The sequence below is a fragment of the Leptonotus elevatus genome, chromosome 14 (assembly GCF_054856555.1).
Source record: "Leptonotus elevatus isolate MCC_2025b chromosome 14, RoL_Lele_1.0, whole genome shotgun sequence".
In the NCBI taxonomy this organism is placed as follows: Eukaryota; Metazoa; Chordata; class Actinopteri; order Syngnathiformes; family Syngnathidae; genus Leptonotus; species Leptonotus elevatus.
The window spans coordinates 167,117-190,137 of record NC_141252.1 but is presented as its reverse complement, the minus strand read 5'-3'; the positions used below and the strand labels follow the sequence as shown (position 1 = coordinate 190,137).

Here is a 23,021-nt window from a genome sequence, read left to right as displayed (position 1 = left end):
AGGCTGAGTGACCAATTTAAACGGATTAAAATTAATTACAATACCAGAATGAAATGACTAAAACACTAGTATATATAAATAAACAGGATTTTTATTTTGTCGGAATGTAGTGAATAAATTGCTAGAACTATAATGGTTAAAAAAACAAAACAAATGGAATTAAAAAGCATTAACATATTTTTGCAAATTTGCATTCATTTTGGTATTTGTTGGACCAAAATGGAGAAGAACCTAGTGAAACGGAATCTAATATATTTAAAACAATTTTTTTAATACAGCAATTATATCGCTGATGTTGGGCTGAAACCAAGTCATAATTTGGTAAATTGTATTTAAATGATTAAAATTTCAAGCTAAATTAAATGTAACTTTTTTTTTTTTTTAATCTTCTGACTCAATATGAAATGCTTCGAATACTAACGCAAGTGCGGAAAATGCTAAATTGAATAGTTAATGATGTGTTAAATCAAGACTTTCCACATGACCAAACACTTGCGTGACTCTTTTATTGAATGTCAAATGCAAGCACAATGAGCTGACACAATGGTGCTGTTGTTCTATTATTATCCTCAGTGGGGATCAAATTTGCATTTACAAAAAGTCTACACACCCCGTTCAATTGCCAGGTCTCTGTCTGTGACATAAAAAGAAAGATGGCGCCAAGATAAATCATTTCAAAATTTTCCTCACCATTAATGTGACCCCCCCCCCCCCAAAAAAAAAACGAGGAAAAACATTTTGAGTTTTTTTGCTTACAATAATAGTGGATTTTTGTATTTTTCTTTCTCTCAGTTTTTTTTTCATGACAAAAAACTAACAGGGGTGTGTAGACTTTTTACATCCACAATACAGTTTTTTTCTTTCCTCATTTCAAGTCTCACACACACACACACACACACACATGCAAATTTCATTAACTTTGACCTTGTGTAAAGTTTAACCTAGCAAATACATCACATCATAATAAAAATAAATTCTAAATATATCATCTCTGTAGAAAAATATCACAACAGTGTCAATAGCGCTCATCCGAAAACAAAACAAAACAACCGTTGACGAACACGAGACGTGTCCCACTTATTATCATGATGATTGTTATGATGAAAAGAATTGGATTTACATTTCGGATTATCCTGTCACGCTACATGAATTGTCACAAAGCTTGATTTAAACAACAGCTGGTGCCGTCCGGCTGCTGACAAAACAAACAAGGTGACACTCCATCAAAATATATTTTTTGTTCATCTATAAATCTCCCGATCTCTGCATTCCGTCTACGGATGTGCAACAATCCGTTTACTTGTCATTGTATTAGGTAGCTTTTTTTTTCCCCCCGCCGTCAGGATGTTTTGGGAGCTCTCAAAATAATAATAATAAAAATAATAATGGGCAGCAAAATGTCATTTTCTCAGCAATACACCAAGCATAGTTTTTTATTTTCATCAACACAAAAAAGAGAATTACTATCTTTTTTTCCATTTAAAAGAAAACCCACAAAATTTGGAGATCCATGCAAGAAAAATAGATTAAAAAAAAACGTGTTAAAAAAACAACAACAAAATTTTTGACCACAAAAAATGCTGTCATTTCCACATAATGTCCTCCTTAAAAAAGCCCATCATAGACATCTGTTCTATCACTAAACTACAAAAATGTCAGCTGTACAGATGCCACGTCGGTTGTATATAGCAACGTTTTCGCTTTAAACTCTTGTCAAAATGCCACATCTGCATTATGGAGCGTCATTTATCTTTCAACGTCGCCATGAACGTCGGCTTTACAGATGTCAAGTCTGCCCTGCAGGTGATTTCGTAAAGTCTTACAAAAGTGGAGGAGGCCACAACTGGAGGAAATACAGCAGGTTTACAGAATCTGGATTATTTGGATTATTCATCAATATTCCATGGATTTAAAAAAATCTACAAATGAAATGAACACAAAATAAATAAAATAGCTGAAAACAAACAATAATTTGAATTCAATAAACAAAACAAAACATAACCACACTTGTTTTTAATAGTTTTCTACAGTCATCAATTAATGTTTTAGATTGTAAAATACCTTTAAAAAAATACAGTGAATAAAATAAGTGGAAAAAAACAAATAAATCAAATGAATATAGTAAAAGAACTGAAAAAAATAAAAAACAAAAATATAAGAAAATAACAAAAAATGCAAATGAACAAAATAATAGAAAAAAATGCAAATAAAAGTACCTAAAAAAACTCAAAACAAAAATTAAGCAACTATATAATATATAAACAAAATTTAAACAAAATGTAATAAAAAAGAAGAACAAAATAACTGAAAATAAAGTAACTAAAAATTAAATAGATGGCTAAAATATACAAACATTAATATTTAATAATTACATAAATTACATAAACCCCCTCCAAAAAAGCAAATAAAAATAGAATAAAATAACTAACTTTAACTTCAGTTAATTAATAAAAAATGAAAAGAAAAGAGCAAAAAAAATTAACTACAAATAAAAATTAATAAAATAACTAAAATTAAGGTAAATAAAAGTTGAATAACTAACTAAGCTAACTAACTAAAGGAGAATGACTAACATTAATATTTACCGGTAGTAACTACATAAATTAACAAAAAATAAATAAATAAAATAAAATAGACAATTAACTTCATAATAAATTAACACACCACATCGAAAAAAACAAAAAAATAAAAAAATTGAAATAAAATGAAAAGAAGATAACATTGGAAAGGAATGACATTGGCTGCACATATTTGGTAGGAGAGCTCAACCAAATGTGAACTAAAATGGCTCCGCCCATGTGGCAAGAATTACCCACAACAGCCCCGCTCCAGTCAGTTGCCGGGCTCTAAGATGGCCGCCACCAGCTAGTCCGCTTCAAACCTGCAGCGGCGAGAATGCGTAGAAGGGAAACTGCCCCTCGTCCTCGTCCACGAAGAAACACTGGAAGTAGGGCAGCTCGTCTGTGGGCGGAGTCAGTGGACACTCAAATCACATGAGGTCACATCCTGTTACGTGACGTCACAATTTAGGGTTTAGTGGTTATGGAAAAAAAAATTGCCATAATTTGGATTGATATCGAAATCACGATTAATAATTAAAAATAATTATTCATTATTTTGTTATTCATGATCTCTTCATGACCTTTATTTTATCTTATTTTGTTGACTAGCGTTTGCACCGGTGATGTTTTAAAAACAAAGCATGTCTTATGTTTGGCTATACAGTAGAATGTGTGTAGTTATTTTATGTTGTGTGGTTAGTTTTACAGTAAAATCATATACTGTTGTCATTAATTCATTCACTGCCATTGACGGCTATAGACGTCAAAATTTCATTTGAACAATTTCTATTAGTTTTACACCCCCCCCCCCCCCCCCCACACACACTTTTGTTAACAAGAGTATGAAAACCCAGAATTTTTAAAATTGTATTAGAACAGATTAAAAAAGATTATTAAAAATGAAAAAAATATATATTAAAATTAAAAAAATTTTTAAAGAAAAGATTATTAAAATTAGGGGCGTTAGGTGATTAAAATTTTGAATCGTAATTAATCGCATGACTTCACTAGTTAACTCACGATTAATCACACATTTTATATCTGTTCTAAATGTACAATCATTTTTTTTCTAAGTGAAAAAAATGTTAAACTAATAGAAATAGTTCAAATGGATTTTTGACGTCTATAACCGTCAATGGCAATGAAAGAGTTAAAGCACGCTCAAGGACGGCAGCATCACATGTCACACACTTGCTGCCACGGTGCATTCAGGGTACTATTACAGCATTGGGAACTTGCACACACACTGCGCCGATCAGCACATTCTTTTTCTTTAAAAAATAAAAAATACTTTTTTTAAATCGATGTCAAAATTGCCCAGCCTTACGTCACATCACGTCACGTGATGTCACATCCTGTCACATGATGTCACCTACTGCATCTCGTACTCACCTTCCACGACAAAGTCATCAGAATCCGCTGAGGAAATAACAAAACACGTTAAAAGCACTTTAAAAAAAATATTTTATTTTGTTAATCCAAGTTTACCTTTGGGCGGCTCCTCTTTTGTGGATTTATCTACAACATCAACAAGTTAGTCATAGTCAGAAATGATGACGTTCACTAAAAGAAGGCAACGTACTTTTGTCTTGTATCTCTTTAAGAACTTCTGTGAATACAAGAAGAGAATTAATAACAATAACTACTATTATTGTTATTATTATATTACCTTTTGGCAGGTCGTCTTTGGCTGCCTTTTTCTCCACCACTTTTTCTAAACATAAAAGACATTATGCTCACTCATTTCCGCAAATATATTATTTTATAGCAACTCGTATTTATTTCACAGCCCGATGACGCAACATGAAGTGATTCAAATACACAAGTGAAATGATTACAATGACAAACTCAATAAATTATTATTATTATGAATTACTCAATAAAACCAAGCAAAACTTTTTAGGAAGAAAAAAAACATTGAGCATTTTATTTCCATTTGAAACATTATTTCAATTAAATAGGAGCTTATATTGAAGGACGTGCCGTGGGAAGTGCTAAAAAAATACACAAATACAATATTTATAAGTATGTACCTTTTGTGACAGTTTTGGGCTTTTGATTTTCTTTGGAGGTCTCATGCTCTGCTGTTAAAAACAATAAATACAATAAAATCATCAAATCACAACAACGGCCACTTTTTTGCTCGACATTGTCCCAGAAGTATGAACGCTAACGTTGCTGGGAAACAAAATGGAATCGACCTTTTGTCTTGAGGAGCGATGTGGCCTTTCTCCTTTTTGCTTCAGTCTCGTCGTCTGAGACAGACACTTCAAATAAAATGAATATAATATAATGAGATTAAATAATAGGCAAAAATCATTATTAGTCTGTTACGAATGAAAATGTTACAGCTGAAAGCAACAAACCTTTAGCGGTCACAAGCCTCCTCTCCCTGACAACGTCATCTATGAAGATAAATAATAACATTAATAATAATAGTATTGAATTCAAATGACAGCATTCTGTATGTCATCCTTTCATATGAAAACAATTATAAGCGGACCTTTTTTTATATATTTTTTAAATAATAATAATTAAAAAAAAATAATAATAATATTTTTTTTTTATTTTTTTTAAATAAAAAATTAATAAACAAAAAACAATAAAAAAAAGCGGACCTTTTTTTAATGGCACCACTTTCGCTTTCTCTCTGGCAAGAGTCAAATTTTTGGGAGCAACACCTGCTTCTGTAAACAGCAAAACAAAAAAAAGTATTAATATTTTGCTATCAATTATTGAACTATTGAACACGTATTACCTTCGACAGCTGTTGCACTCAAGTATAAAAATTAATAAATCATATTATTATTATTAGGACTGTAGAATATAATACGCATAAATATAAACTACCTCTTGGTTTTGTCTTTAGTTTGATGTCTTCAGCTGCAAAAAAAAACACGACAAATTGAATGAAAAAAATAAAAATAAAATAATTCAGTGGTACCTTGACTTATGAGTTAAATTCCTTTTGTGACCAGCTGCAATAATATTATTATAAAAATATACGCTTGTGAGTTTTGTCGTATACTCTTTCAGAATGTGTCGCTACTGTTTGCGTTCAAATATAAGTTGTTTAAAGATTTATAATAGCATCGATGCTAGTTTCATTAGCATGTCTATGGGGGCTGGCATAGTGTGTTAGCATCAAGCTTGGGAACGTCTCATAAGTCAAGCTACCACTGACTTTCCATAGAATTGTTGCTCATGCATACGTGTCTTTGTAGGGGTCTCCTGGACTTTCTTTGTTGGCCTTGTGATAACTGAAATAGATAATTAATGAAAATATAAATTCGTTTGAATTTAAAAGTAAAGAAAGACAGAAAGAAAGAAAGAAATTACCTTTTTTCATTGTCACTATTTTCACTCTCTCCTTCAGCAGAGAAATGTTTTTTGCAGGACGTTCTTGTTCTGGCAACACATTAAAAAAATAAATTTTTCAAAAATGAAGACAAAACAGCTTTAGATTTTAATTGATTTCCGGACAAAAGGAAGCTTCACCTATTTTCATGACGACTGCTTCAGCTTTATCCTTTGTGACTGTCAAAAAGTACAACTGTTTTTTAGATAAGTAAAAATAGCTCGGTTGGATACATTTGCGTAAGATAAGCTAAGATAAGCTAAAGCTAAAGTAAGCTAAAAGAAGCTAAGCTAAGATAAACTAAACTAAGCGAAGATAAGATAAGATAAGATAAGATAAACTAAACTCAAATAAGCTAAGCTAAAATAAGATAAACTAAGCTAAACTAAGCTAAGCTAAAATGAGGTAAGCTAAACTAAACTAAGGTAAGCTAAAATAAACTAAACTAAGATAAAATAAGCTAAAATAAACTAAGCTAAGCTAAGCTAAGCTAAGACAAGATAAGATAAGATACAAAGGTAAGCTTGTGCAAAGATTAATTTCTGCCTATTAGACTGCTAAGACAGCTCTTTGGTTCATTGATTCATCACACATGGCTCTAAGACCTTCGAAAAAGAGTTTGGGAAGTCAGTCCTTTGCTTAATGGATGAAGATTAGTGGCATAGAAAATGGATCGACGAATGGAAGTCCGAAAGGCTTTTTGTCTGTTTGGGGATCGGCGTGACGATAACATTTAAATACCTTTTTTTGTAGGTTCTGCTTTGGATTTCACCTTGGGAACTTCTGGGGCTTCTATATTTTCAAAAGATTAATACATAAATAAAACACATAAAAACTGATCATATTAGGAAAAAGATAGATTAGATTGACCTTTTTCTTTTGTCACATTCACGTGTTCCTTTTTGAGGACAGTGGCTATTTGCTTTTTAGTGACTCTCAGCAACCCGAGAGGTCGCTTGGGTACATCAGCTGGAAAGGAAGCAGAACAGCCGATTATTCAGCACCGCGTGAAGACGAAAGCATTTCAACGGGCTTCAAGGCAAAAAGTTATGCTCTTATCTCAAAAAACTTATGTCAGGGCACTCACATTTCAAAGCACCATTGTGTTTGTTTTTAATCATTTATTTTCTTTTAGTTTGAAGTTTTCCTGATGTCCAGATGTTCTCGAACCACCAACTTACCTGTCGGTGTGGGTTTTTCTTTCAGAGTCTTCTTGACTTCTTTGTGAACTTTGGAAGAGTCCGCTGTACCTTCTTTCGACAGCACCCTGGTCAGCTTGTGTGCTTCCTTTTTGGACTCGTTGGAAAGCTCTTGAGAGGGTTCCTTTGGTTTTTGCTTCTTGGGCTTCTTGAGTTCTTTGGAAATGCTGTCTTCAGGTTCTTCCTTTGTGGGAGCTTTTGTCGGTTTCTTTTCCCTCACGGAGAGCCGAGGTTCCTTCGGAGATTTCCTAACTTCGGTTTCATCTGCCACCTTGACTTGTTTTTCTCTCTTGGGAGCTTTCTTGTCTTCAACCTCTACTTCGGTGTGTGTTTTTGCTTCTTCCTCTTTGAGTGGACTCTTCTCTTTCACCCTAGAGGGTTTACTCTCTTCTGGGTCTTCTTGAGAAGGTTTCTGGATGTCTTTCTCCATTCTGGTTGGTTTCTGGGACCTAGTCTGTCTTCTGATAGATCTTAAGACTTCCATGTCCTCTCTTAAAGATCTCCTGGTGTCTACTTTACGTGTTATCTTGTCCTCTGCTTTGGGAGGCTTCTTCTCCTCTTTCATCACAGAGGGTTTACTTTTATTCGGGTCTTCTTGAGAAGGTTTCTGGATGTCTTTCTCTTGACTTGGTTTCAGGAGTTTTCTGTCTTTTCTGAGGGATATTGTGACATCTTTCTCTTCTATCAAAGATTCACCAGCTTCTTCATGTGGAATCTTATCTTCTTCCTTGGGAGGTTTCTTCTTCTCTTTTCCCTCAGAGGGTTTACGTTCCTTGTGGATCTCTTGAGGTGGTTTCTCTACTCCAATTGGTTTCAGGAGCGTGTTCTGTTTTCTAAGAGATCTCTTGACATCCTTCTCCTCTTTCCTGACTTCATGTTCTTCATGTGGTCTCTTCTCTTGTTTCTCCCTAGCGGTGGCCTTGGAATCTTGTACCTCTGGTTTCTGGAGATGTTTCATGGGTTCCTTTTCCTCTTTAAGAGTCTTCTTGACTTCTCCTGTTGCATTGCTAAGTTCTTTGTGTGTGTTTTTGAGAGCTTCCGCACGGTCTTTGGAAGTTCTCCTGAAGATGGCCACTTTTTCATGAGTTTTTTTTCCTTCTTTCTCATCTTTCGCAGCTTTCTTTGCTTCTGTAACTTCTTTCTGGAAAAATCTTTTCGAAGGCTGTCTCCTGTCTTTGACTGCTGACTCATCTTCATGTGGTTTCTCGGGTTCTTTTAGTACTACAGAAGACACGTTTGCTTTTGTGTCTGCTTTGACGGGTTTCTTGATTTCTTGCTCCTCCATGGTTGGTTTCTTAACTTCTTTGGGATGTTCCTTTATGGTGCTCTCCTTTTTTAGAGCTTTGTCAACTTTGCTCTTGTCTTCTTTGCTTTCTCTCAGTGATTTCTCTTGTACTTCTTTGAGTAATGCACTGATGGTTTGTAGTTTTCGGTGAGGTTTCTCTCTGGGTAATTTCCCAGCTCCTTCTTTGAGTGGTTCCACAACCTTTTGTTCTTTGAGAGGTTTGCCAACATCATCCTTGTCATCTTTTACTTTCTCTGCCATCTCATGCTTTGTTGATTCTTTGACCACCTTCTCTTCTTTCTTATGTTTCTGGACTTCTTTCTCTTTGGTAGTAACTTCTTTGAGTTCTTTTTGAAGTTTCTTGGCATCTTTGGAAGGTTCTTTGATGTCTTTTGCTTCTTTCTGAGGTTTCTTGGCTTCCCGAAGAGGTTCTTTAACTTCTTTCTGAGGTTTCTCAGGTTCCTTCTCTTTTCTTGAAAGTTCTTTAACTTCTTTCGGAGGTTTCTCAGGTTCCTTCTCTTTTCTTGAAAGTTCTTTAACTTCTTTCGGAGGTTTCTCAGGTTCCTTCTCTTTTCTTGAAAGTTCTTTAACTTCTTTCGGAGGTTTCTCAGGTTCCTTCTCTTTTCTTGAAAGTTCTTTAACTTCTTTCGGAGGTTTCTCAGGTTCCTTCTCTTTTCTTGAAAGTTCTTTAACTTCTTTCGGAGGTTTCTCAGGTTCCTTCTCTTTTCTTGAAAGTTCTTTAACTTCTTTCGGAGGTTTCTCAGGTTCCTTCTCTTTTCTTGAAAGTTCTTTAACTTCTTTCGGAGGTTTCTCAGGTTCCTTCTCTTTTCTTGAAAGTTCTTTAACTTCTTTCGGAGGTTTCTCAGGTTCCTTCTCTTTTCTTGAAAGTTCTTTAACTTCTTTCGGAGGTTTCTCAGGTTCCTTCTCTTTTCTTGAAAGTTCTTTAACTTCTTTCTGAGGTTTCTCAGGTTCCTTCTCTTTTCTTGAAAGTTCTTTAACTTCTTTCGGAGGTTTCTCAGGTTCCTTCTCTTTTCTTGAAAGTTCTTTAACTTCTTTCGGAGGTTTCTCAGGTTCCTTCTCTTTTCTTGAAAGTTCTTTAACTTCTTTCTGAGGTTTCTCAGGTTCCTTCTCTTTTCTTGAAAGTTCTTTAACTTCTTTCGGAGGTTTCTCAGGTTCCTTCTCTTTTCTTGAAAGTTCTTTAACTTCTTTCTGAGGTTTCTCAGGTTCCTTCTCTTTTCTTGAAAGTTCTTTAACTTCTTTCTGAGGTTTCTCAGGTTCCTTCTCTTTTCTTGAAAGTTCTTTAACTTCTTTTGGAGGTTTCTCAGGTTCTTTTTCTTTTCTTGAAAGTTCTTTAACTTCTTTTGGAGGTTTCTCAGGTTCCTTTTCTTTTCTTGAAAGTTCTTTAACTTCTTTTGGAGGTTTATTGGCTCCCTTAGAAGGTTCTTTAACTTCTCTCTCTTCTGTCAGAGGTTTCTTGGCTTTCTTAGAGGGTTCTTCGACCACCTTGTCTTGCTTGTGCGGCTTCTTGACTTCCGTTGAAGTTATTTTGACCTCTGTAACTTCTTTCAGGCGTTTCTTAACTTCCTTCTCTTTTCTAGAAGGTTCTTTGACCAACTTGTCTGGTTCCTGCTGCTTCTTGACTTCCTTGGAAATTATTTTGACCTCTGTATCTTCTTTCAGGCGTTTCTTAACTTCCTTCTCTTTTCTAGAAGGTTCTTTGATATCCTTCTCTTCTTTAAGAGGTTTCTTGACTTCTTCAGAATGTTCTTTGATCTCTTTCTCTTCTTTGAGAGGCTTCTTGACTGCTTTCTCTTTTCTAGATGGTTCTTTGACTTCTTTTGGAGATTTCTTGGCTTTTCTTGAGGGTTCATCAACTTCCTTGGGAGGTTTCCTGGCTTCCTTCAAAGTTTCTTTGACATGTTTCGTTTCTTTCTGGGGTTTCTTGACTTCCTTCTCTTTTATAGAAAGTATTTTGACCTCCGCCTCCTCTTTTGGGGGTTTCTTGGCTTGCTTAGAAGGTTCTTTGATTTCCTTCTCTTCTTTCTGTGCTTTTTTGACTACCTCCATAGTTTGTTTGACCTCCTTCTCTTCTTTATAAAGTTTCTTATCTTCCTTAGAAGTTTCATTGACCTCCTTCGCAGCTTTGTGAGGTATCTTTATCTCCTTCTCTTTCCTATAAGGTTCTTTGACTTCTATATGAGATTTCTTGACCTCTTTATAAGGTTCCTTTACTTCTTTCTGGGGTTCCTTGACATCCATTTCTTTTTTAAGAGTTTTTTTAACTTCTTTTGGAGTTTTCTTTCCTTTCTTAGAAGGTTCTTCTACTTCTTTCTCTTCTTTGTGTTGTTTTTTGACTTCCTTCTCTTTTCTAGAAGGCTCTTTAACTTTCTTGTGTAACGTCTCATTTTTTATTTCTTCTTTTGGAAACCTCTTTACAATAAGAGTTTCCTTCATCTTTTTCTCCTCTTTGGCAGGTTTCCTCACATCTTTCTTATCTTCCGCCGCCATTTTTGCCATTTTAACGTTGGAAACCCTTACAAAAAAGGGCTTCTTTACATCAGTTTTGTTTTCGGTGGCTTTTGCTTCAACTTGTGGCTCCTTCGGTGGTTTCTTCCACAGGGGTTCTTCTAAAGGCGAGGGACATACAGTGATTAATAGTGGGGAATTGAATTATGTGGACCATTTTTAGTTTTCAACTACTTTCCTCATGCTTGCATGGGCATACTATATATTATTGTAATTCTTGTATATAAGAGTATACAAGATGAATATCCACATCATTTACAGGTGTACTAATAAAGTTAAGTTCTACATTTACGGGGTATTTTGAAGAAATGTCATTACCTTTGGTCTTTTTTGTCTTTTTCTTAAGGAGTTTCGCGATGGCTTTGAGCTTCTCCGTCGTTTTTTCCTCACTGGTTTTGTTTGCAAGCAATTCTTCATGCTTGACGTCTTTTTTCTCTTCTTTTTTCTTTTCTTTTAAAAGGTCTGCATGTGGCAATATTCGAGCATAAATCACACTTGCTTAAACATTTATATTGGGTTAGGAAACTGGTAGATATTAATATACCTTACAAAAGCCATCTCATTACCTTTAACTTCAACTTTTCTGGCTGCCAGCTGCTTTTTGATGGCCTCTTTGACAACTGAAATATATATATTAAACACACACGCACGCACACACATATAAAATGTATACAGATGAAGTAATTGTCTATTTGAAACAAATATCATGCTTTTCATATACGTTATAGCCACAACAGTGAAAAAATATGACTGTAAAAAGATCACAGCCAGTGTTACTGCTAGCCAATTAGATTCTTTTTTTTTTTGCTGAAATCAATTAGATACAATTGTTCATAGGTTACCATAATGTAACCCACCGCTTGTGGGGATTTCTTATGCGTGTGGATGAAAACAAAATTGCAGTGTTGTTGCGCTGAATAATGTGGGGAAGTTGGTGAAAAACATTTCATCAACAAAACACAAAAAATATGGGAAAAATATACAAAGTTGATTGAAATGTCGCCTCTGCTTCTAAACCCGCATTAGAAGAATTTGTTGGGTTGCATCAGGAAGGGCATCCGGCGTAACGTAAAGCTGTGCCAAACAAAAGTCAATAATAACAACAACATTGTGATTATGTTTGACAATCATCATTTGATTGACAATCATGACTTTGACCACACAGGAACTTTTTCATGATTAGCCATGAAAAAAATGAACAAAGATGGAATGAAAATGACTTTTTTTTGGGGGGGGGGGTACCTGTGTGGTGTTTGCTGGGATGTTTCTGAACACCGCGCCGAGGAACAGGAAGTTCGCCTTCGTCCAAATCATCTTCCTCGTCATGATGAAGGTCGTGTTTGTCGTCATGCTCAAGCTCGAAAGGTTTGCTCTGGATGGCCTCCTCGTTGTCGTCAGTCATGACTGAAGACTCCAAAGTTGCTGTCTCCTCATTCTTCGCATCCTCCTCCTCCTCCTCATCATCATCATCATCACCACCAACAACTTCAGTTGTCTCCTCATTTTCCTCCTCCTCATCCTCATCATCATCAACAACTTCAGTTGTCTCCTCATCATCATCATCATCAACAAATTTAGTTGTTTCCTCGTCCTCCTCCTCATCATCATCAACTTGAGTTGTCTCCTCTTCATCATCATCATCGTTAGTCGGCTCCTCCTCATCATCATCATCAACAACTTCAGTTGTCTCCTCCTCATCATCATCATCATCAACAAATTTAGTTGTCTCCTCGTCCTCATCATCAACTTGAGTTGTCTCCTCCTCCTCATCATCATCGTTAGTCGGCTCCTCATCATCATCAACAACTTCAGTTGTCTCCTCCTCCTCATCATCATCATCAACAAATTTAGTTGTCTCCTCCTCCTCATCATCATCGTTAGTCGGCTCCTCATCATCATCAACAACTTCAGTTGTCTCCTCCTCCTCATCATCATCATCAACAAATTTAGTTGTTTCCTCGTCCTCCTCCTCCTCATCATCAACTTGAGTTGTCTCCTCCTCCTCATCATCAACAAATTTAGTTGTTTCCTCGTCCTCCTCCTCATCATCATCAACAACTTCAGTTGTCTCCTCCTCCTCATCATCATCATCAACAAATTTAGTTGTTTCCTCGTCCTCCTCCTCCTCATCATCATCAACTTGAGTTGTCTCCTCTTCATCATCATCATCGCTAGTTGGCTCCTCCTCCTCATCAACAACTTCAGTTGTCTCCTCATCATAATCATCATCTAATGTATTTTTTTCCTCATCTTCTTCTTCCTCCTCCTCATCTTCATCTCGTGTTGTTGTCTTTTCTTTGGTCTCCTCTTCCTCCATGTCATCTAACGCCCGTTTCTCATCTTCAGTTGTTTTCTCCACTTCATCATCATCATAATCTACCATTGTTATCTCCTCCTCATAGCCTTCATCTTCCTCCTCTCCACCATCATCATCGTCTTCATCATCATCAACTGTTGTTGTCTCCTCATCTTTCTCTCCATCTAATGTTGACGTCTCCTCCTCTTCGTCGTGATCATCTATGGCTAGGGTCTGCTCCTCTTCATCAACTAATGTTGTTTTCTCATCTTCTTCATCCTCCTCCTCTTCTTCTTCTTCAATTGTTTTCTTCTTTTCATCAACATCATCTAATGTTGCTGTCTTCTCCTCTTTGGTCTCCTCCTCTTCTTCTTCATCATGGTCATCTGTGGTTGCAGTTTGCTCGTCTTCATCCTCCTCGTCAGCCGAAGTTGTTAATGCCTCCTCCTCCTCCTCATCATCAACAGTTCCTGTTTCCTTGTCCTCCTCCTCATCTTCAACTGCAGTGGTCAACTCCTCATCTTCTTCATCCTGCTCCTCCTCACCTCCCGTTGTGGACTCCACCTCGGCGTCATCGTCACGAGCATCAAAGGTTGTCATCTTCTCATCTTCCTCCTCTCCATCTAAAGGGATCTCCTCTTCCTCCTCTCCAATGAACAGGACTTCCGCAGCGTCGACCACCTCCACTCTCAACACACCTTCCTCCTCTGTCACCTCCGCTTGTCCTTCCTCCCCATCTTCTTCATTTCCTTGCAGCTGCTGCTCCTCTTCATCATCCGCCGCCTCCTCCTCCTTCTCTTGGATGTCCAGTGATGCGCCGACGTGTTCCACTAGTGATGCGATAGCGACACATTTATATCTTTCTTCGTTATCACTTTTCTCTCCAGTGCATCCGGAAAGTATTCACAGTATCTCACAAAAGTGAACACACCCTCATATTTCTGCAGTCAGTGTTACCTTTTGCAGTGAGTTAATAATGGCGGCCAAACTAAATGTTACACTTTGGGCATTTTCAAAAAATTTCACTCAGGGGTGTACTCACTTTTGTTGCTTGGGGTTTCGATGGCTGTATTTTGAGGGAACAACCAATTTAAACTGACAGCACTCTAAAAACAGTTGGGTCAAAAAACACACAAATTGGGTCAAAAAGGGACCGACCCAACTTTTGGGATTATTTAAAAAAGTTGATCAAATGAATGACACACATAACAGCCTATACAATTGAGTTTCTTTGTGGGTTATTACTTTAATTTGACCCAACATTTTGGGTTAAATAACAAAAACATCAATTCATTTTCACCCAATTCAATTGGGTTATTCAATTACCCCAAAAAGTTGGTTTAAAGTCATAACCCACAAAGCAACCCAATTTTCTGACCCAACTTAAAATAAATCAAAAAGTTTTGGGGTTAAATAACTCCTAAAGTTGGGTCGGTTCACTTGTCACCCAATTCAATTGGGTTATTCAAATTAACCCAAAAGTTGGGTTAAAGTCATAACCCACAAAGCAACCCAATTTACTGACCCAACTTAAAATAACTCAAGAAGTTGGGTCGGTTCATTTTTGACCCATTTAGGTTATTCATATAGGCTTTGTGGGTTAATAATTTTGTTTTACTCAACTTGTTGGATTAAATACCTGAAAAAGTTGGGTCGGTCCATTCGGGTTGTTTTTGACCCAACTGTTCATTGTGTCAAAGTGTTGTTTATATATACTAACAAAAATATAAAAGTGAAGCGCTACAAATACTTTCTGGATGCACTTTGAATCTGTTGAAAACACAAATACCCTCGTCCTCCTTGGCTGCTTTATTGCCTCCGTTGCCTTGTTGGTGGTCTTTAGCCTCGCGCATCATCACCATCACTGCCGCAACTGTACCACCAGCTCGCAATGTCACCGTTTTATCACGCACAGTTTATATGTTTTACGGGTGGGATGAGGTGGAATCAGACACGCGACCACGTGTTTATTACACACATCAACGTGCTTACATTAGTGTCACATGGAGTACATTTGCAATCCCGTACGAACACACAGTGCGGCGGAGGCAAGCGGTTGTACATAAGATGCTTGGACATTGCAGTGCATCACTTTCAAAGTACACAAAGAGTTCACAAAAACACGTATGACACTGTGAGGAACATGAACCAAAGTGAATACACCTGCTCCCCATCCACATTTGAGACCTTCACATGGGAATGGCTAATTGAGCCTTATTTGGACATTTTTACCTGGGGGGTGTTGTCACTTTTGTTGCCGCGTGTTGAGTTATTTTGAGGGGACAGTAAATGTACACTGTTACATAAACTGTACACTGACTTTACATTGTAGCAAAGTGTCATTTATTCAGTGTTGGTCCCGTGAAAATATTTACAAAAATACAGTTATGATGTATATTTGGTCCCATGTTCATGCTGTTTTGTTGTGATTACAAAAAGGGCAACATGCATGTTTTAAGGGTAATATTTACAAGGGGTCCTCGGTTCAGTTCCAACAGCAGTTCACCATTTTTAACACATTAATTGATAAAAAAAAAAAAAAAAGTTAGCTCGCCCACTCATGATGAGGGAAAACATTTGAATGGATGCGCTTACTGCTCTTACAGTGCGCGGCTCACTCAAGATGTCCAACACAGCACACATATAAGCGATGTCACGATAATCGTAACCCCCAAACAAAACACCACACTCAAGGATTGGCGATCGAAAAAATTGGACATTTACAATCGTTGGCCCGGACTGTTTTCTAAGAAGATCGGGGAGGAAAAATCATAAATATGAAAACAAATGTAAAACAGTAAGTATGGTGATAACTGACCGGGTGAGTTAGTTCCTAACGTCTAAACGTGATAAACCTGAGGACCCCCAGTACCTTTTAACTGTTAGTACCATTTAACAGTTAAAGTTTGGTGTACACGTTTAACAAACACACACACACACACACACACACACACATAACAAGACACTTTATTTAAATCAGTAAAAATATTCTTTACATGCGTCGAATATAGTGGAACCACCAAAATCGAACACGCCCATAAATCCGTCTATCAATTTCCACAGTGCTTATCCTCGTTAGATTTCAGTCTTCAAACAAACTAACATGTTTTTAAAAAAAATTCTTTTAGAGGAAGCCAGAATACATGGAGGGGGGAAAACCCCCAGGAAGCCCAGATTCAAACCAGAATCTCATAAAAGCAGATGGGCTAACCAGTCATTCACTGTGTTGCGCTTAAATATTGAAGAAGAAGAAAAAAAGGCCTATCTATGCACTTTTTTCATGATTTCCTATGGGGGAAAATATTTGTGTGTATTCTACTTTGGAGGTTTCACTGCATCAAAGACAATCCTATTTGCATTGGCATAAAAAATAAAAAGAAAACATGGTCTTACCTCTTGCATACGGTGGCAGAAATTCACCTGCATTTTAAGGATGTGTTAATGAGCCATCATTTAAAGACACGACGCACGCACATGACAAAATTGTCTTACCTTTGCGTCTCACCATCGGTATCTCCGAGTGAGGTGCTGCACTTTCATCTAAATCAAGAGAAACAACAACAGCATGTAACTTATTTACCAGTAGATAGAATAAAAAGATGATTTTTTAAACCTTTTTCAAGGATGACATCCTCAGGCGGCGTAGCCATGGGTTCCGCTGGAAAACAAACAAACAGACAAATGTGAATCATTTTGAAGGTACTGGCCACTATATTAGGGACATCTGCACAGTCTAATGCAGTGATTGTCTAAGTGAACTCCCTCTAGTGGCATGTGAGAGAATCACTGAATTAAACTCAAACTGTGAACACATTACGTTACTTTTTATTTTCTCTAATTCCGCACATTTGGTAAGTTCGCTTCAGTAAATTTAACTTTAAAGTAAAAACGTTTACATTTTTAGAACCGTTTGTTTGGTTTTGATTTCGATACCAGCCAACGATATTTAATTAAAAATAAAAATCTGACATGGAGTAAATCCTCCTTGCCAAAGAAAGAAAGAAAGAAAGAAAGAAAGAAAGAAAGAAAAAGATTTGCTCTACCTTGCTCGCCCACAATCATGGCGGACATGTAAGCCACAAGCAAATCCTTCTTGTCTGTCATCTCCAGCATGGCATCTTGCACCGCTTTTGTGGGGTCAAAGTCGGGCAGGACCCCGGAGATGGCGCCGACGAGCATCTGGTACTGCTCTGCGATGATTTCGGCAGTCCTGTTCAGGACGGCGGAGGGGCTGAAGTAGACCACTTCCTGGATGTCTGATTAAGGACATGTCAGAAATGATTTATTGACTTATTTTTTCTATTATTATTATTATTTATTTGTACAGAGTCACTGTTGACTCTGTGGAGACAGTGCAAAAAACAAAACAAACAATTTGCTGCCTGAATTGGTTTTCTAAATCCATGACCTGATAAACATGGACGATTATGTGGGGAATTTGCGCCCCCTTGTGGTAGGCGTGCACATATTCAAAGTGAATGTGAATCTCAGGTCTGATGAAAAGATATTTTACATCGGGATTATGATCCTACGCTGAATTTGATCATCCAGAAATTACTATTTAACACAGTGTAGCTCGGTTTGCTGGGAAGTGCAGTTTGAACTCGTTAACTTCAAATTATTTTTACTTTCTTGGTAATAAAAGCCAGACTTTCATCCATTTTCATTCACGACGCATAATCTAGCGTATTAGTGGTATTACAAGCACGTACCGTTGACTATATCAACCACGCCGTCTGTGGTGACAGTCATCACTTCCTGCAGGCCGTCTTTTATTTTATTGACAGCGTCATTTGTAACACTGATGACGTTCCTGCCGAATGCCGCAGGGTCCAAAAAGCTGATGTCAACGCTTCCTGAAAGCCGCGGGGAAATTATTTTTTTTTGTTTATTGGAAGGCATCATTAAAACTGAAAAGTCCCCCTTGAATTCAAGAAATAAGTAAATACCTTTCACTAGATCCAGAACAGAGTCCAAAATGCCACAGAAGAGCTGCTGAATGGAGCCCAGCAAGCTGCACATAAAGTCGTTGGTGCAGGAGAACAATCCTCTGCACCACGGAACCGGATCCAGGAAGTTCGGGTCTATTGTAGCAGAACTCAACACTGTGGAGCCACCAAAAGTTTACTGGAACATACAGCATATTAATCGTCTCAACCCAAAATCATCTTCAAAACTGCACCAGGACCTCTTCACAAATCAAGAAATGTGCTTCTGTAAGTTCTGCTGTTTTTGTTAGCAAATTTTATATACGTTCTAAATTTTCAAAAAAAATTCATTTCATTTTTCATACTGTCGTCAACAAAAGTGGGAAAAAATGTTAAACTAATAGAAATAGTTCAAATGAATTTTTTTTAACGTCAATAGTCGTTAATGGCAGTGAATTGGTTAATTGTTATTTATGTATCGGTACATATGATAGGTATTTTTTGGGGGGGTTTATTTGTCCAGGAAAAATTAAGGCATACATTTATGTGAGCGAGGCATTTATTTGTCTAGGGGAAAGTGAGGTGTTCATTCATCAGGGGGAACATGTGATGTTTATATGAGGGAGCTGTTTATTTGTTCAGGATAAAGTGAGGCATTAATTTGAGGGAGGCATGAATTTGTCAGGGTGAAAGGAAGGCATTTATGTTTCTTGGAGAAAAGTGACAAGTTTATTTGTCGGGGGAAAGAGGTGTTTATTTGAAGGAGGTGTTTATTTGGATGAAATGAAATGGGGGGGGGGGTTATTGAAAGAGGTGTTACTTTTTAATGGGAAAAGTAAGGCTTTCATTTGTCTGGGGGAATGTGGGCCGTTTACAAAGTATTTTTCAGGGCGAAGAAGTGAGGAGTTTATTTGAAGGAAGTGTTTATTTGTCACTGGAGAAAAAGTGAGAGATTTATTTGAGGGAGGTGTTTAGGTTGCTGATTTAAAAGTAAGGCGTAAGGTATGTGAGAGGCATTTATTTGTCTGGAGAAAAGTGAAATATTTAAGGGGGTATTTATTTAAAGGTGGTGTTTATTTTTATATGGGAGAAGAGGAATTGAGGTGCTTATTAGAGTGACACATTTAAAATATCCGGGAAATGGTGATCCATTTACTTATAGGAGGTATTTATTTGTCTGGGGACAAAATGAGACGGTCATTTGAGCAAGGCATTTATTTGTCTGGGGGAATAAATGGGGCGTTTATCTGAGGGAGGCATTTAATGTCAGGGGAAGGTGAGGTTTATATTTGAGAAAGGCATGTATTCTTCTGAGGAGAAAGTGTGGAGAATATTAAGGGGAGGTGTTTATTCTAACCGGTGTTGACTGACCTTTGCTGACGTGTGCTATAGAATATAACATGGCGTCCATAGCAGCACAAAGTGTGTCCCTGAGGGATGCCGCCACCCCGCACACAAACTCATTGGTGGAGTGGAAAAGTCCTCGGCCTATCACCACCGGATCCACGTAACTCAGGTAGAAGACGTCTGCATTCAGGAGGACAATTGCACAAGCATTTATTTGAGGGAGGATTTTTTTTTTTGTCTAGTGGGCAAAAGCGATATAAGGGAGGAAGTGATAATTTATTTTCAGACTTGAATTCATGATTATTCTACGATACTGTACCTTCCTCGTCGGAGAAATATTGCACGAATTTGTCTTTGGCTTGGCCTATTTCGTCCAGCGCGTACGTGGCTGCAGACAACGGGTCGCTTAAGTCCGGTGCACATTCTAGGAAGGAGCAGAAAAGTCACAAGCCTGCCAGCTAATGCTATTTAATGCCAATGCTAAGCTATTAGGTCACCTTGGAACTTGTTGACCAGATTTGACACTTCCTCCGCGGCGTCATACGCAGCTTGGACCGGGTCCGACATGATGTGCTGGATATCTAGACATCACAAACACGTTTTAAAAGTTCATAACAGCACACAATAGATATTTGTATTGTCATTCCGTCACTTTTTTTTTGACATTCTTAAAAAAAATCCAATCCTGGTACGTTTCAACTAGGCCTACGAAAATTGGGATGCACGTGAAGCGCCCTAAGACGTACAAAAAAGTACACCGCAGGCATATCCTATAATGTACAGAAAGTGAGATATGATATTTTTAAATGTCGAATTTTGCTCGCAGCTCTAGTTAGGGCCCTGAATCGTTAATGATAACCCACCTGGTACTGCCTTGTACTCCACAAAGTCAAACATGACCACGCCCACCGTCAGCCAGCACAAGAGAGCGGCCAGAGCAATGAGCAGCTCCACAGACACTCGAAGCTTGTTCAGCACCATCACGGCTTTGGACTTAATTGAGCCACATGCTGCTGCTGCTGTTGGGGACCCATTGGCAGTTTCGGCCCCTTGATGTGGGAAAAAGAGCAATAGTCTTTGTAAAACCGACGTTTCCACCATACATCAAGATGACTTTTGATATTTTTATTTGATATACATTATCGTAACGTGAGTCTTAAAACTGTGTCTGTCTGTGGAATTATGCAATAATACTGTACAAAAACCACATCATGTATCTTCATGAATACAGCATAAATTGCACTGCAAATAATTGGAATTTATTAACTATAATTTTTGAAGAAAAAAAAGCATTTCAACCCCCCTCAAAAGTCGCACTACACATGACGACCACTAGACTCCATTGTTTCAAGCCAATTTACTGCATTTAATAAACTCACTCAGTTGCCTGAGGCCTGAAACTCCATTACCCACTGATTCAGTCATCAGTTTCTTCCCTATATTAAAAAAATATTTAAAGAGTTATAAATAATACAGAGTTGAGTGCACGCATCATGCGTCTGCTTAGCTTTTCGCTAATGCCCACGATACATGATAGTTTGTATTTATAGTAACAGTGCTTTCAACACACTTGCCTCGCAGGCATGACAATTTTTGTCACTGTTGCATGCAGGGATATCGACAAAACACTAATACTCGACACTTTTTTAATAACATTTAATGATAATGATAATGAGAATAGTAATAATCTTCATGCCTTGTTTGATTTTTTCTATATCGTTGTTGCTTATAAACCCAAATTAAATGTATTCAATTGAGTAAACAAGGAATTATAAATGAATAAATATGTCCATCAACTAATAGCATAGTTGCTAAAGTCATGTTTGAATGCATTTGCATGTAAACTAGTATGTTGAATTAATTTGGTAACAGTAAATGGAACTTGGGCAATTACGCTATGCTATTAGGCTAAAAATTAGCCTAATAAAAATGTTACAAATAATGAAGTCATATTTGAATGTTTTCGGAAAGAGAGACATTTTTTTTTCTTCCAAGTATATTGATATTTTGCATTGATTTTGAAGCAATAAGTCAAAAATCACTTTGGCAGTTATGTTATTAGGCTAACAATGAGACTAATAGCATAGTTGCCTGTCATTATTTGAAAACAACAAAAAACACAATTTTAGTAAGTGCACTGGTCTTTTTTTATTATTATTAATCATCAACTAAATCATTTAAAAGAGTTTTCAGAAAACAAGATTTTTTTGTAATATTTTAGCGAGTATACATTGCCATTTTGAATTGATTTGGAAACAGTAAGTTAAAAACAACTTTGGGAATTATATTATTAGGCTAAAGGAAAAAAAAAAAGCAAGCACACAAGTATTTCATTTATTTATTTAATATTTTTTTAAAACCTGGAACCAGTAGGTTAAGAACAAGTAGCAATTATATTATCATTATTATATTCAAATGTTTTTTTTAGCAAGTGCATTGATATTTTTTACTGGCTTGTAGATTAAAAGCATCATATGATGAAGCTAACAAAATGTAGTTTCAATTGGTTTCAATTGGCCAAAAAGTGGCCAGGAACAGCCAAAAATGACAATTTGATGTAAACAGTACATCACTGATATATTTCAAGAAATGAATTTGGAAGTTACAAAATAAGATAAAAGGGAGGGGGAGCCCAATAAGACCATGCCATTTAACATATTTAACACTTATTCGAACATACATTCAACTGGTGCTACTTTGGCGATTTCCCAATTTTAAAATGAAAAGTAAATCCAGCTAAGTCTTGACAACACACGGATAATGATGATTCTTGCAGCCATTTGGTGCATTTTAAATACATATTTGACATGTTTCTAATGGCCAAGAAGACTTGAGCTCACATACAAATCGGGCCAATCAAGCCTACCGTCAGCCATGTTGACCACGAGAATCCTTTGGTAATGATGAGGGTTAATCAATTATTCCATAGCTGATCACTTCTTCTTCTTTGGAGATGTAAAAAAAAAAGATGAATAATGATAAACAAGTGCAGTTTACGGGTGCATGTGGAGCTGCCAGTGCTGAGGCATTGACCGAGGGGTACGGGTTGGGGGGGGGGGGGGGGGTTGATATTTGCACGGGGTAGAACACAACACGACGAGGTCACTTAACGCCGCAGAAGGGTTATTCTTAGTCCCGGCTGCTCTCACACACCTTTTTTGGAGGTCGAGAGTGGGGGTGCTTGGAGGGTGGGGGGTGTCAAATGACTTAGCAGGAAAGAGCGCCCCTAGTGAGACGAAACCATAGTGCAGTTTTAACGTTTTTAACTCAAAACACTTGCGCTTCAAATTACATTTCCTCAGTTGAAGCTGCCAATAATAATAATAATAATAATAATAATTGCACTCGTGGTATTTTTATTTATTTATATATATATATATATATATATATAAATACATATATATATATATAAATACATATATATATAAATACATATATATATATATATATATATATATAAATACGTATATATATATATAAATACAGTAATAACGTAAGTAAGTAAAATACAAAAATAGCAC

The 23,021-nt window shown here is 36.8% G+C and overlaps 1 protein-coding gene across 1 annotated transcript; it reads right to left on the bottom strand.

Moving 5' to 3' along the window:
- Positions 1 to 732: 732 nt before the first annotated feature.
- Positions 733 to 23,001, bottom strand: LOC147162378 (uncharacterized). Its single transcript, XM_086095388.1, has 31 exons — positions 22,367 to 23,001; positions 20,364 to 20,549; positions 19,998 to 20,081; positions 19,820 to 19,924; positions 19,525 to 19,680; positions 18,175 to 18,330; positions 17,938 to 18,081; positions 17,269 to 17,481; positions 16,839 to 16,883; positions 16,718 to 16,765; positions 16,619 to 16,645; positions 12,172 to 14,055; positions 11,496 to 11,549; positions 11,248 to 11,391; positions 9,760 to 11,030; positions 7,101 to 8,847; positions 6,790 to 6,888; positions 6,661 to 6,711; positions 6,060 to 6,098; positions 5,901 to 5,969; positions 5,774 to 5,821; positions 5,412 to 5,444; positions 5,180 to 5,248; positions 4,928 to 4,966; positions 4,763 to 4,828; positions 4,595 to 4,642; positions 4,231 to 4,275; positions 4,144 to 4,170; positions 4,050 to 4,079; positions 3,954 to 3,980; positions 733 to 2,961 (listed from the first exon to the last, which is right to left on the bottom strand). The coding sequence occupies exons 1-31, from the start codon at positions 22,374 to 22,376 to the stop codon at positions 2,876 to 2,878; spliced, it is 7,050 nt and encodes a 2,349-aa protein (XP_085951514.1). The 5' UTR covers positions 22,377 to 23,001; the 3' UTR covers positions 733 to 2,875.
- Between the last annotated feature and the right edge of the window lie 20 nt (positions 23,002 to 23,021).